The sequence below is a fragment of the Zootoca vivipara genome, chromosome Z1, assembly GCF_965207765.1.
Source record: "Zootoca vivipara chromosome Z1, rZooViv2.hap1.1, whole genome shotgun sequence".
NCBI lineage: Eukaryota > Metazoa > Chordata > Lepidosauria > Squamata > Lacertidae > Zootoca > Zootoca vivipara.
This window is the reverse complement of record NC_142583.1, coordinates 33,704,223-33,719,211: the sequence shown is the minus strand read 5'-3', so window position 1 is coordinate 33,719,211 and position 14,989 is coordinate 33,704,223. Positions and strand designations below refer to the sequence as shown.

At 39.1% G+C, this 14,989-nt stretch overlaps 1 protein-coding gene across 4 annotated transcripts in view; it reads left to right on the top strand.

Moving 5' to 3' along the window:
• The window catches only part of RAPGEF2 (Rap guanine nucleotide exchange factor 2), a 170,239-nt gene that overhangs the window by 66,995 nt on the left and 88,255 nt on the right, over positions 1–14,989 (top strand). For all 4 annotated transcript variants that reach the window (XM_035111548.3, XM_035111549.3, XM_035111547.3 and 1 more), the window contains exon 4: positions 4,789–4,872. In XM_035111548.3, the coding sequence (XP_034967439.2) occupies positions 4,789–4,872 (84 nt within the window). The remainder of the gene's footprint in view (positions 1–4,788; positions 4,873–14,989) is intronic.

Genomic DNA, 14,989 nt, shown 5'->3' with positions numbered 1-14,989 from the left:
AGTCTTTCTTTTGGAAGTTTAAATAGAAGCATATGGGGAAATGCCACACATATTACCGGTAGATGTGCCACTTTCTGACAGCCAATAGGATTAGAAAGAGTATCCACTGGATTGCTGTGGCAGAAAACATTAGGAGTTGCACTGGGGTTGCCCTCATGCTTCCAGAGCATCCTGGGAACAGGAAGAAGAGAGAACTTCAAGCCTATATTGGGTGCAAGATTCTCCAAATGCAAGGCCTCCTTACCCATTCTTAACCTGTTTTAGCAGCAGCACAAAAAAGGGAAAAGAATCCCTGGGAAAAGGCATGGGGAGATATGCATAGACTGAGGTCAGTTAACCTGCCTACAGGGAGTTATTAACTGCAAGTGGGTGTGTTCCATTTCTGGGATAAGGACTGTAGAAGAGGGGAAATGTTTTGGAGGAAGCAGAGTCAAATTCTTGTTCCCCCTGAAGTTTTAGTTTAAAGGTTTTTTTTTGTTTTGGTTTTTTTGCAGAAGAAAGGATTTATTGGGTGGGGTGGAATTAAATGGATTCAGAGGATGCACTTCCTCTGAGTACAATTCCCACTCCCCCACTCCCCCTTTCCCCACCACCTTGAATAACTTTCCCAAGTGTCAACTCAGTAGTTCCTTGTGTTAGTGGAACTTACGTTGAAATTTAATGCTATTGCTTGCAGATATCAGCCTCAAGGCAACTTTTTTTTTTTACACTATTGTCTTAACTTTCTATATTAAATATGACCTAGCCAGATTAGGGACAGAGTAATGACAATAAAATAGCAGTTATTAAAACAGTTTACACAAGAAGGCTAAAAGCATACTAGCAATACAGTACTCTCCTGGGGGGTTGCTTCTTGGTGGCACAACTGCAAAGGACCTAGCACAGTGATGGCGAACCTATGACACGTGTGTCAACACTGACACGCATAGCCATTTTCTGTGACACGCGGCCGCATGCTGAGTCCTCACTTCCGGCCGGCGGCGGAATGCCGCAGGCAATGCATCTCTAGGGGCCTTGTGGACTTCCGGCGAGGCAAGATGGCGGTCGGCACGGAGCTCCTGAAAGTGACCAGCGCTGCAGGAGCTGCCGGACGGGCTCCCGAGCCACCGAAACTGCCACCGCCCGGACACTGGAGGCCACCAGTGCAGCAACCAGGGAGCTGCCGGACCCCACCCCCACCCCGCAAACCTGACAGACTGCCTCGAGGCACTCCGGAGGCCGGAGGAGGAAAAAGGAAGCCCTGCTGCCACTGCCCCCGCAGTAAGGAGGGAGAACAGGGGTCCGCTCGCTCCGTTGCCGTCCCCGTCGCCCCCGCCTCAAGAGAGAGGAGGGGGCCCTTGGAGGAGGGAGAAGAACCCTGACCTCGCTGCTGCCACCACTGCCACCATCCTGGGAAGAGAGAAGAGACACCCAAGTACAGTAAACTGAAACCCCTTCCCTGTTGCCCCGCCGCTGCGCAAGCATAGCCGAGTGAGGAGAGAGGTGGGCTGAAGAGGGCCACAAGGAGGCACAGGCCCAACCCTAGCCCACCTCTCCAGCGGCAGACCCGTTGGAAGAAGGCCTGAGCCCAGAGTCCCACTGGGAAAGACCTCTGGGTTTTGCCTTATTTTTTTCCCTTTTTAAATATTTTTTAAAAAAATATAAAAAAACTTTAATATTTTTTTTCTCCCCTTTTTTCCTTTTTTAAAAGGGGAAACAATTACAGTATACATTTTTGTGATTTAAACTATAAATATTGCAAAATTTTGGTTTTTTTTCTCGAAGTGACACACCACCTGAATTATGCTCGGTTTTTTGGGCAAATTTTGACACAAAAGGTTCCCCATCACTGACCTAGCAGATGGCACAGGGATCCATAGAAATGTATTTAAAGAGAAGCTATATTCTTGAGCAAACCCATATGGAGTAGAGCACTTCAAGTGGTCTCTGCAGAACTTATAATCAAACCAGTAAGAGGTTTTTTAAAAATTGAAGGGGTGTAGCAGTCTCGGTTAATAATTATGACAATTGGTTTGTTAAGTGTTTAACAATAGTAAATGCTGTAGAGGGTGGTGGTGGGTAAAGATAGCCTCTGCTCTCAAACTGGCAATCCAAGAAAAAAACAAAAACAAAATGCCAGTAAGGCAGGGAACGAGAATGATAAGAACAACATTAATCAGAGTAAACTTGAAAGAAGAGGTGATTCTGAAAATATGTTTTCTTAAGAAAATGGAAGCAAGACAAAGACTGAGATGAATATCCAGGGGAAGTGCATTCCAAAAGAAGCAGGAAGAGAATGGTTAGAGACAGAATAAAGGATGTGAGGCTTTAAGATTAAAAGAGAGAACAAAGAGAAATGAGATGGGAGTGTTTAGAAATAGAGAAGGAATCTGGGTAGGATCGATTTAAAGGGGGAGGAGGAGTTTAAAATGAAGAAAAAAAAGCAAGGGTAGGCAGTGAAATGACAATGCTTCTTCTGCTTAATTTGTATACCCAAATATGGGAGACAACTTGAGGCTGCAGCCAGAGAATTTAGAATGCCTTTTAGACAATTAGCTAAAGCAATTGGTGCCCTTTATTGCTGCAATAAGATATAGAAACAGGGTTAACCGTGGATCATAGGGCTTATGATTATACAAAGGTTTGATTTTCAAAGGGGCACGATTGTTCTGCAGAGGTGTCTGTGAATGGTGGGGGGGGGGGATAAAAAGTTTGTGTTTCAGTTTGGGCTGCCGATGTGTAACTATAGCCTGTGTTACATGATAAATATTGATTTCAGAGTATTACCTGGTCCTTAATGTTTGTTTCCAAGAGCAAAGAAGAGATGTTAGAAAATTATTATAAGCAAAGTCTGTTCTTGAAGCCTTTGCAGAGTTCTGCATACCAATTTCAAACAGTGTGCTGAAGCCTCTTCAAGCTATGGACGTTCATTTGCACTGTGCTTCCACTGTCTTTGTGAAAGACATCCAATAGGATATTTAATAATGCAAAGAGTAGCTGCAGCCAGACTAGTCTGTTGATTTTTCACTCCCCCTGAGGTATATTATTCCTTCTGATAGCTAGACAGTTGGCCAGGTTGTCTTGGGATCTAGCCAGGTCTGCACTGCAGTAAATCAGAATTGCTTATTGGGAACATATTTTTCCACAGGGAACTTCCAGTCAGCTTTAACCACTTGGACCAGTGTATACAAAAATCCAGTAGTTGATTTTGACTATATAAAGATTAAATACTGTAGTGTTGTAAACAAGGCTTCATTTCTTCTAAAGGGTGGGTATATGCCAAATCCTGCGGCCAGTTGTTGGGGGTTATTATTGGATGTTAGTGGCAAGGTTTCTTGCTGGTGGACAGGATGTAATATCACAGTGAACGGACTAGGAAAAAGACCTTGTGGTCATAGCAAATGGCTTGATGATGTTGACCCAGTCTGCAGCTGCTGTGAAACAGGCTTTTTTAGCAAACATTTTTTTGTGAAAGACTTCCCTCTTAGGAAGAATTTTCAGACACCAACTAGTAGACCAAACCAGTTCTAACCAACTCTTAACCAACACCTACTGGATCAGGCCAATGGTCCACCTAGTCCAGCATCCTGTTCTCACAGTGGCCATTTTAAAGAAGCCTTACTTTTTATAAAAAGAAATTGGATGTGGTGCATTCAACTGGAATTAGCCCACTAGTTCTGAACTTTAATAACTGTGCTGTCACATCAATCAATCAATCAATGGGCTGGTCCTTTTTTGTTCATGCTAACTGTTTGTGACTTGTAATTATACTTGGGTAGAACGCTTACAGAATGATTGAATAACTCAGATCCTTAAACATATTAGCCGCACTTTGGTGGCTGTGGTGGTTATGAAAGTTATAGAAACAGATGTCCAATTTAATATGTGCGTAATTGTAAAGGCAAAACAAAAGGTGTGTCAAGGCCAATGACTTGAATGTAAAAGATAGCAGAAAATTGTATTTTAACATAATCCTAGCATTCATTAGAAGCTAGTCTGGTTTCCAAATTGTTCCATTTTTTTTGCTTAAAATTTGAGAGATAGTGCTCTGCAAGCAGAAGGATCTTCCTATCTCTCGGGAAACATGTTTTAATATCGCAAGAAGAAATAAGATCAAACAGTTTTCTTCACCAACAGCTAAATACTTAGCTGGTTCTGACCTCCAAAATTAAGCTGCTTTCTGATCTTGACTTTGTCAGGAACGAACTCAGAACATTTTGCACAAAGTAGCAGCATTTATTTTGGGGGTGGGGGAGAAAAGAAGAGGGACTTTAAATAGTGAAAGAAAAAAATGAAGACATAAATGTGTTTGTGTGGTTGTTCTGTAGGAGTGAATCATTACAGCTTAATCCTATGTTTGAGACTTTCTCCTGAATAAACAAGTGAATTTCGTGGGACTTACTCCCACATACGGGTATACAGAATTGCAGCCTTAGGCTGCTGTACAGTTATAAGAAGTCAGTTGCTGTTATGAAATTGTTTTGATATATAAAAGTACTGGACTGTATCAGACTAAATCTTGCTGAAGAGTACAATCCATTGAAATGAATACATGCAAGCTAATCCATTGGTTAAGTTAATCCAATTTGTCCATTGCTTTCTGTGAGTCCATCCTGAGTATGACTGAGTTGGATACAACACTATATATGTAACTACAGTACTACATGTTCAGGAAGAATCAGTTTTATAAAATTCACCACTTAAAAAGCAGTCTATCATGGGCAGCTCACATGTAGATTTATATTAATGTTGTGTTTGCTTTTATTGCCCAAATTGCACTTCCTAACATTTTCTTGTTTTTATTTACAGCCCCGATGATATTGGGACCTGTTGGTATATTCTTCTGTCTGGTTCAGTATTTATCAAAGAATCAATGTTTCTTCCAAGGAGCAGGTATGACTAGAATTTGTTTTATAGTTCACATAATTAAAAAGGAATAGTTCTCATCTAATATTGAAAGAAATATTAATTGCATCGAAGAGTGTTGAGGGGCTTAACATAGTTTCAAGGTTTGAGTCCATTCATCAACACACTTTGAATTAGATCTCTAATCACTTTTCCAAAGTTCTAGTTACAGGTGTTGGTCTGACGTAGTCGAAACAAAATAAAATAAAATATGAGCCTATGTTCATATGCTTTGAAGAGAGTGCACACTCATCTCTTGCCACATGATGCTTGCCCCATTCAAAAGGCATTATATTCTTCCTTTAAAATACCCTGGCCTTGAACCATTGGAGGAAGAGTATTTCAAAGCTGACCAGCAGTCACCAAGATCTTCTCTGGACATGACCTCTCTTCTGGGACATAATGGCTATCACTAAGTAGCCTGTTTTCCATGTTTGTAGTGTAACACAGGGAACTCTTCAGCATGAGACATGTTTTTGCCAACTGCTCATTCGTGGTTAATGTGAAGTGGTACTGTTCATTGAATGTAAAAGCATGATGCTGGTTCCCCCCTTCCCCATTTTTCTTGGAATGTGTATGTTGAAAAGTTAGAAAAAGACTTTAGAAATGGGGCAAAAGTGATTGTCAGTTGCTGACAATATCAGAGAAGTGGTGGCAATGTGGGACATGGAGGGGAGAAGTCTGTCTTCACATGCCTGCACTATACAAAACATGATCCCCTGCACATATGTATGTTATCCAGGACAAGAAAGAATGGTTTATCAGTACTTGTGGCTGAGCAAAGGGGGTGGGAAGGCCTCTGCTTGTTCTTGTGACCCTTGTCTTCTCCGGTCAAGGTGCTGTGTTGTGGATGAGGAAGAGCACTGACAACATAACAGGGTTTAGGGAAGCTGTATTTCCAGTTCTTTGAAAGAGCAAAGAGGACCTAATTTGCTAGAACTAGTTTACAGACCTATTGTTAATGTGAATTGCTTTTAAGCCCATGAAATAAAATGTACATTTTCAAGTAGGTGTGTGTGGCTACCACATGAAATTTGAGCCAGTATGCTAACTGAACTAATGCTGCAGTGTGAAAAAGGTTTCTGTATTCATCTTGCATTCTGGGATACAGAGGAAAAATCTGACAAAAATATTGCCAAGTAGCAGGTTGATACAGATTTAAGTCAACCTTGAAAAGGTCTCTCTTGATTTCTTTCCCTGTGCCTTCGCTTTGGGTGTCTCATAGCATTTAAATCAATTTTATGCCATTTTGCCTGAGGCTGTCAGCAAGGTAATACACAGATGTGGATTAAAACCACAAGAAACTGCATGCATTCTATCATGATTTAAAAAGCAGTAGTAACTAAATGGATAGTGTGTGTACCATATCAAGCAGTTGCAGAACTGTGTTTAGTAAAAAGTGGTAGTTACTAATAGCAGTAGTCACTCACCATTTTATAAATTCCTGAATTAACTACCAGAGAGTGTGATCAGTTAGTTACAGCTCAATCTTCATTCATTTCAAAAGGTTTGAGCTGCTTTCCTGGTGAACTCCTTAAAACGAACAGAAGTTGCAAAATAGCACTGCTTAGCCTTAGAGGATTGTGTATCTACTTGTTGATCCCAGAAGGTGATTGTACATGCACACAACCTTGTGTTCATATGTTGGAAGTCAACAGTATAAATTAGATGTGCATCTGAATGCAGAAGTTACTGGTTTGCACTATATCGAATTTTCGATATATGGAATCCCTTATGTGTTCTTGTGCTCACAAAAGGCTCTTGATCTAATGGATGCCTCCACTAATGGATGAAGAAGGGATGCAATGTTATGCTAATTTCTCCCTGCATCCTGCAGTCTTGCAGTGCCACTCAAAACTTGTTCAGCCAGTTGAGGAACCCTTTGGAAGAGGATGGAAGATGGTATGGGGTGTGACAGTCATCACAATCACTGTTAGCCCCGGTATCGGCTTGATCATAGAATCAAAATTGTAGAGTTGGAAAGGATTCCAAGGGTCATCTAGTCCAGTGCCCTGCACTGCAGGAATCCCAACTAGATCATACATGGCAGATGGCCATCCAACCGCTGCTTAAAAACCTCCAAGGGAGGAGAGTCTATCACCTCTCAAAGGAGTCTGTTCCACTGTTTAGTCAAGTCTCCTTTCTTGTAACTTGAATCTATTGATTCAAGTCCTAGCCTTCTATGTGACAGCCCTTTATATATTTGAAGATACCGTAACTCTCATATCTCCTCTCAGTCTCCTAATATTCAGGCTAAACATTTACAACTCACTCAACTGTTTGTCATTAGGCTTGGTTTCCAGAGCCTTGATCATCCCTCCTCTGCACACGTTTCAGCTCATCAATAACTTTCTTAAACTGGGGCACCCAGAACCCGGCACGTCACTCCAATTGTCGTCTGACCATGGCAGAATAGAGTAATGCTCTGACTTCCCTTGACTGGGACAGTATACTTCTGTTGATGCAGCTTAGCATAGCATAAGCCTTTTTGCTGCTGCATCACACTGTTGACTCATGTTAAGCTTGTGTCTACTGAGACCCCTAGATCAAAAGGGTACAAATTTGAATCCACACATTGTTTGTGTATTTGGATATGCACTTAGTGTGAATCCACATCTACATTGGGGTATGAATGGAATGTGTGTTGAAAGGTGCACCCCATTGAAAGTAATGTGGTTCAAATAGACAGATATATGTCTGACATGTTAGAAGTTGCTGGTTGGTGTAGAGAAGTACGTTTTGTATTGTATTCAGGCCTTATGATCTGCCCTTTTTCATGGCTTTAGGTGAAATTCTAGCAAATGATAATTCAACTCAAAAGCATTAATTCAAACATTTATTTTTTATGTTTGAACATAAAAAATGATAAAATTGAACATTTATGTTTAAGGTAAGTAGTAAGAATTTAGATAAAATACTACAGTATGTTATCAAGATACAAGAAATAACTTGTATCTTGTAATAGGACCTGCATTTTCTTTGCTTTGTCCTAAAAATAGTTGAAAAACTTACAGTGAAATATCTAGTGGAACTTTTTCACTGGCATTGCTTAAAACATCACTCATACTGATTGACAGTGAACTCAATTTATTATCTCTGGAGCACCTTAAAGGTTAATAGGCATTTGCCAGAACAAATGCAATCTAAATTTTAGATATGGCATGATTAATGGAAATTAACATTAGTTGGGTGGCAAGAAGAAAATTGATGCTTAAAACAACAGGTGACAAATTGCTTAGACAATAGATGCTTTACAAGAGAGGTTTTAGAAGGTTTATATCTCTGTTCATAGAGGTACCACATATGTAGCAGCTAAGAGTGTTTTTGAGATTTTAAACACCCAGGTTCAAATTTCTGCTCTGTTCTGAGATGGGTAAATAACCACACACCAGCTTAATCCTGACTCATGATAATGAGTATTGTGAGGTTACAAATTCAGCTACTATAAATGTAAAATGTATGCTATAAATGTAAAAAGAGAGAGAAAAGATTAATTCTGTTATGTGTTTGTTCAGGATTACTACCTCTCAGTTTATTGTTGTGTTTCATTTATTGTACGTCTTTACTTGAACCCACCATATTAATCACAATAATACGCCAACTTTTATTTTAGTATAGAATATTTAAAAGATTTGATATTCCAGTGAGATTGTTACTTTTACTTTGTATAGCACATCTCATGCTAGATTTATAAACTGCTTTTAGAACACTTCTATTTTTTCAAAAGTCACTTGTGCTCTATCATGGTGTAGTAGCTTCTGTTCAAGAAACCTAAATCCAAGCTCAAGCTGGTCATGTAGAATTGGTTGCACAGCTATTTTGATCTAAGTTGTAGTTATTCTAGATCACAATTTTTACATTCAGTTCTGCGTGTTAGTTAAGGATTCTTTTTGCCACTATCAATTTTTAAAAGGGTTTCTCATAGAATACAAATTAACCATTCCCCAGTCCTCCCTTCCTTTTCTCACCCCCTTTTTATCTGCAAATGTCATTGTTTGGTCTATTCTTAAAAGTAAACAATATAATACATACCGGTAGAATGTGTGGTATCCATTGATGACTGTCTGCTGATAGAAAGCTTCAATAAGCAGAAAAGGAAGGGATGCAATTTTGCTCTGTAGTGTCCCAAGCACATACCAAATCTTTTCCAAAAGATTGGGAAACCCTCTGGAGTAAATTTGGAGAGCTGCATTGTGCTGCAAAGGGAACAAAGGAAAGGAGGATAAATAAGGTGTATTTAAAAGGCATATGTAACAGTTATATGTTTACCATGTTTTTCATTTGCAGTTTATCTAATAGTTGTGAGTTGCTTTTGCATGTCTTGGAAGTGTAGGCAGAGTAACAGAAATGGTAAAAGCTGTCCCATTCCTTCACAACTCCAAATATATTTTTCAGGAATACATTCATCTATAGGAAACATTGCTTAGTGATTTTTCTTTCTGAAACATTTGAAATGAAACATTGGTTTTTGATCGGTAAAGGAAAATAAAGTATTTCTTTTTTCTCTACATCATCAAGCACAAACACTGAAAGAAGAGAAGCTCAAATGTTTTCATTTTTTAACTGTTAAGTTTTCAAAATATTTTGCTACATGTTGTATACAGCTGCAATATTTTGCATGGAATCATAACAAAACAATAAAATAGCAAAAGAACAAAGACAGGGCTTATAATTTATCCAAAGCCAAATGAAAATAATAATAAATCTCTTAGTGTTTAGAATTAAGACCTAAAAGGTCTATCCTCTGCCCAAGGGAATCCTGACTGTCCTTAAACATCTGCAGTAGACTGCTAAAACAGCATACAAACTGCTTTTCATGGAGACTTCAAAAGATTCTTTGCAGTTACTTTCTATTTTCCTTTTTCTCAATGAAATAAAAAGGATGCTTTTGGAAAACACAAGTCAATTGTAGTAGATTTGCCCCTTCCAAATCCTCAAGATGCCTTTCAGTAACCGAGTCCCTATAAATAAGACATTGCAGCAGTTGTTTACTCTTGAGTCTCCTTGTTTTGATATACAGCACACCTGAGCCCCACATGAACTGTGCTTCTGCAAGTACCATTGAAATGAATAGCACTTAAGATGAAGCACTCTGAGGACTGGAGACTCTATGACATAATATATTGCTTAGCCTTATTCTTTCGTAGCTATTGATAGTTTGTTTCAGGCTATTTTCTACCTTGAGCCCTTTTGTCTTGTGATGAGAGAGCCCCTCAAGCCCTGGTTTTCTCATCTGGAGGCTTATGCCCAATCATTATGGCATATCCTAGCTGATCCGAATAGCAATTTGTGTTCTGTTGAGACACAAGTTGCCGCAGTTATGAAGTTTTGGAAATACTTTACTGTCTTCAAAGAACTACCATTGAATCTGTTCCAACAGGGAAAGCAAAGGGCAGCACATTCATATGCTTGTGCACTCAGAAGTAAGTACCACAATATTCAATTGGCCTTACTGGCAGACAGCTGTGCATAAAATTGCAAACAATCAGTTCAGGTTTAACAATGGAACTGTTTTTAGAATATAGGCTTAATTCAACATTCTTATTACTTACCTACATCCAAGTTTTTATCCATCTGCTTATGGCTATGTTTTTTGTGGGGTTTTTTTTGTAAACAAGCTTTTGCACTGGCAAGTAAAGTGTGGGATAAACATTTTTACCTGTTGCAGTTTAAATATGCTATTGTTGAGGTTTGTCCTCAATAGTGGTTTTTGTAGATATTTATAAACATATCATTGGATATATAGTGGTGAGGCTTACTCTTCAGTTAAGCACTGGAACATTTTTAGTCAGTAGGTTGGCTCCTATTCATTGAGGAGAGGCATATCTTATCATAAGAATATTGATCTATGTATGGAGAAGATGAGAATGAATCAAACATAAGTGTACATTTTGTAGGTCAGGGCCTGTTATTAGCTCCTTATAGGCAATAGAGGCCAGATGACACTGTATGTAAGCTGTTGGGAGCTCTGTAGGTAGCAGTCTATGGGAATGATTCTGCAGGTTTGATTAACAGAGCCCTGGAGACCTTAACTGGATCTTGGCATACAGGTTGCTTAATCTAAACAAAGCGTCAGAAAGATAGCCCAGGAAAACAAACCACGGATTTGTAAATATCAACTTCGTATTAGCCATTGTATAAATGTAAAGTTGTTGGGAAGTGGTTATCACAAAAAAATTATTTACATAAAGGCTGAATTTATTATTCTGGCAGACTTTATCCAGATTGTTAAGGAAACCAGTTACGGTTTCATTACATCCCAGTTTAAGTGTTACGCTTTGTCCCAAGTGATATTTATTGATAGACATGTTCTAGTGTAGGCAGATTGATAATATTTCACTGGAATTGTGATTTTGAATAAATATGCTCTTCTCTCTCGCCAAGATAGCAGAATATTCGTCTAAAACAACTTTCTTATTTCCACTATAAAATTCTCATAGTAGCTTTTAGTTAACATTGAAAACATATTAACATTAAAAACCAGTAATAAACCCAGCAGTATGAGACAAAAACCAGTGGTGGTGGTGGTGGTGGTGGTGGTGGTGGTGGTGTGTGTGTGTGTGTGTGTGTGTTTTGTTTAAAGGTGATGTGAATCTGTAGTTGGAATGAACAATATAAATGCAGCCTGGTGCTTAAACAATGATGGCACTGAGGGCTATCGCAACAAACCTTTCCTTATGATTAGACTATTAGAATAGTACATTGGTTTATCTCAAAGATGTTTTAAACAAGTGAGTTCATAATGCTGGTGGTTGTAGATGAGATAGAAATGCTTACTCTTTCATGAACATTCTTTCCTCACCAAAGATGTGGAAGCTTGCACAGGTGTCTGAAAGTATTAACATCTCCTCTGCCCTGCAGCTCCTGTTGTAACTTGATTTCTCTTCACCCGTGAAGTAAATCTTTGCCTTGTATTTCGTTTAAGATTCTTCTATTTGATCCATATTTATTGTCCATGGTGTAGTGTTTATGGTTAACAATCTTATGGCGTAAGATATTATATGTTATCTAATGCATAGATTGGAAGCATGCCTACTCTGTCCCTACAGAACCGGGGGGTGGGGGGTGGGGCAATAATGAATTTTGGGCTCAGGGCCACATTTGACTCATGATCAGTGTTAGAAACTCAGATATATAAGCTAATTGCCAAATGACACCTTACATCTAGATTATGGTCGCTGCAACAGATTGTCTAGGTGTCATTTTGTTGTTCTTGCTGCTGCAATGTAATTAGTTGTTATTATTAATATTATTCCTTTCATTTCTATGCTGCTTTATATTTTAAAGAAAAAAATTCAAAGCAATATACAACACATGGAACCATCAAATAAAACAATCCAGAATAAAACAAATTCAAGCTTCAAGGAAAATATTTTAGATCCTTCTCTAAGTGATATTTTGCTTTCCCCATATTTATTTACCTTTTAAAATTATATAGCTGCCCCATAGCAGAAGTGCTTTAGGAAGCCAGTGTGATGTAGTGGTTAGAGTGTCAGACTAGGACCTGGGAGTTAAAACCACAGAAGGTGGTTAATGCATTTTGAATATGCTAAATAAACCTTGGATTCACCAGGATTTATTTATTTTTGTATTGGTGCAACATTTGCAGCATTTATGCTCATGATGAATAACATTCCACTGAAGTGAAGTTGGAGATGAAAATTAGGAATGTAGAGGCCCAGCAAGGGCAAGGGAGTAATAATGAATACTGTAAGTTTTTTGTTGAAAAATTTGAATTACTTGCCTGTGTGTATTATAGCATATCTGACAATGTGGATGTTTGTGAATAGAACACTTGGCTGGAGAAAGTTCCTCTGGCCTGTTGATGTCATGGTATTTTTAATTAACATAGGAAAATTGCACAGATTGTCTTTTTGTCCCCAATTTTCTCATGTGTGTGCATGTTCTCAGCATATTTTGTTACTCCCCTACTCTTTTCGGTGCTTCTAAATAACAAGAGTGTTTTTTAAAAATATTGTTAAGGGTTTGCATAGCTTGGAGACAACAAATGCAGTTTTCTATAGCAGGTTTCCATCTTGTTTCAACTATGCAGATAAAAAGTATTGCCAGCAAACATTTTATATACTTGAATCAGAAATGCTTGATTCTCTTTCTGTATTTAGAGGCAGCTGATGTTTGGGCATCCTTTTTCAATTTTATAATAGCTTTTCATGATGTAATTGTGACTGTTAAACAAATACAGTAGTAAAACCTGGTTTCTATGCAGGTCATTGTTCTGCTGAACAGACAGAAGAGAGGATTATGCTTTTCTGACATGATTTGTAAAATGAAAAAAAAAAAACAGCAGCAACATAAAAAACACCTTTGGGCTTAACATACTGTGTTAAAGGGTTCCCATGTAAACGCAGGCTTCAAAATGCCAGGAAATTATGGCTGTTAAGGGCCACACCCCAAACATGCATTATTAATATGGTGTGGTATCCTACCCTGTGTTTAGTTTCAGCTTCACAAGTACCTTGGAGCTGGAGGGCCGTAGGTGGCAAAGGTATGGACCCTACTCACAGATTTGTTTGTTCACTGGGACAGACACATCACTTCTGTGCAACAGAAGAACAACCAGTTTTCCAAAACACATGGTATAATTGGATACATCTTTCTGCGGAAAAAAGCACCCCAGCAAAGCCTATGGAAGGAAAACACAGAACATCTGTCAGCTTGCCAGAATCCCTTATAAACTTTTAACTCATTCAGAATAAATAATTTCTCATCAATTATTTCCCAACTTGGAGATGGACCATCCTTAAACATACCTTCAGGGCTGTCTTACCCATAGGCACTAGGGGGGTGGGGCACCGGGCTCTCAGGAGCGCTAGGCTGGGAGTCCGGGGCCCGAGAGTTGAGTCTGGGGAAGAGCCCATCTGTCGGTCGGAGCGCCAGGGTGGGCTCTTCTGTTGCAGGCGGCTCTGCGCCGTGAGTTCAGGGGCAACCGAGCCAGCGAGACGCTGAGGCGGCTGGCCGGCTCCACCCTCCTGCGCACCTGGGACTGGGCAACCGGGGGGGGGGGCGCTGGGCGGATCTTTGCACCCCAGCGCTGCATATGCTTAAGACAGCCCTGCATACCTTCCCATACACTGCCAAGTTTCAAATCAGTCAACTGAACTATAAGCCATAGATCCCCCCTTCTCTGATTTCTCATTATAATGGCAGAATGAATGAAACTTTATTTGTTTCAGCCATCGGCCACAGGCACAAAAATAAATGGCAGAATGAAATTTAGCTGACTTGTTCTTAACATTGGACCACAACTCTGGCCCTGTAATTAATTCTGTTTTATCAAGCAGTTTTATTTGTAAATAAATATAACTTCTAGGGTTATTATTTTTTTTTTTAAAGCTTCATATCCTGACCTGGCATGATGGCATATAAAGTCTGGCCACATTAGGTGAACCAGACCTCTTAAAGGTAGTGAATGAACTTTCAGTGCAATATGATGCACATCTACTGTGAAGTAGGACCCCCCTGTGTTCAAATTGGGTTTATTCCCTAGTAGGTGTGTATATGATTTCAGTCTTAAGAGGTAAGAGAGAACATGCTCTCAGCCCTGCCTTTAAATTAGGTTTTAGAAATAGTGTAGCTTGAGAGCATATTTTATATTCAGAACAATTAGTAGAGCAAATATGTTTGTTCCCTTGGAAACCATTTACTTTTTATAGAACCATATGGAGCATTTTCTTCTTAAGTGACTATTATAATAAAATTAACTATACAAGTGAAGCAACTTCCATTTTTCCAGCAAGTTGGGAATGCTTTGATTCTGTCCATTGTAAGCATATTTTTAAGAGGGCTTACTTCAATGCCAAATGGCTGTACTGTATGAATCTGTTCTGGAAAATGTGAGGTAAGCTTTGTTTTGAGTCTTCTTTTAGTCTAGGTTGTCGTTTTATCTATGCTAGACTGAGATAGTGTAATAGGAGAAGATATGCCAAGCTATATTACTATGAAAGCATGTGCAACTTTCAGTGGTGGTGTAATGGTAAACTTTTTATGTACATGAGTGGTTCATGACAGCACCCCCCCCAAAAAAAAACAGTAAAAAATGAAGGCAGCAATGTTGATCCATAATTGTTATTATTTCTCTACTCAT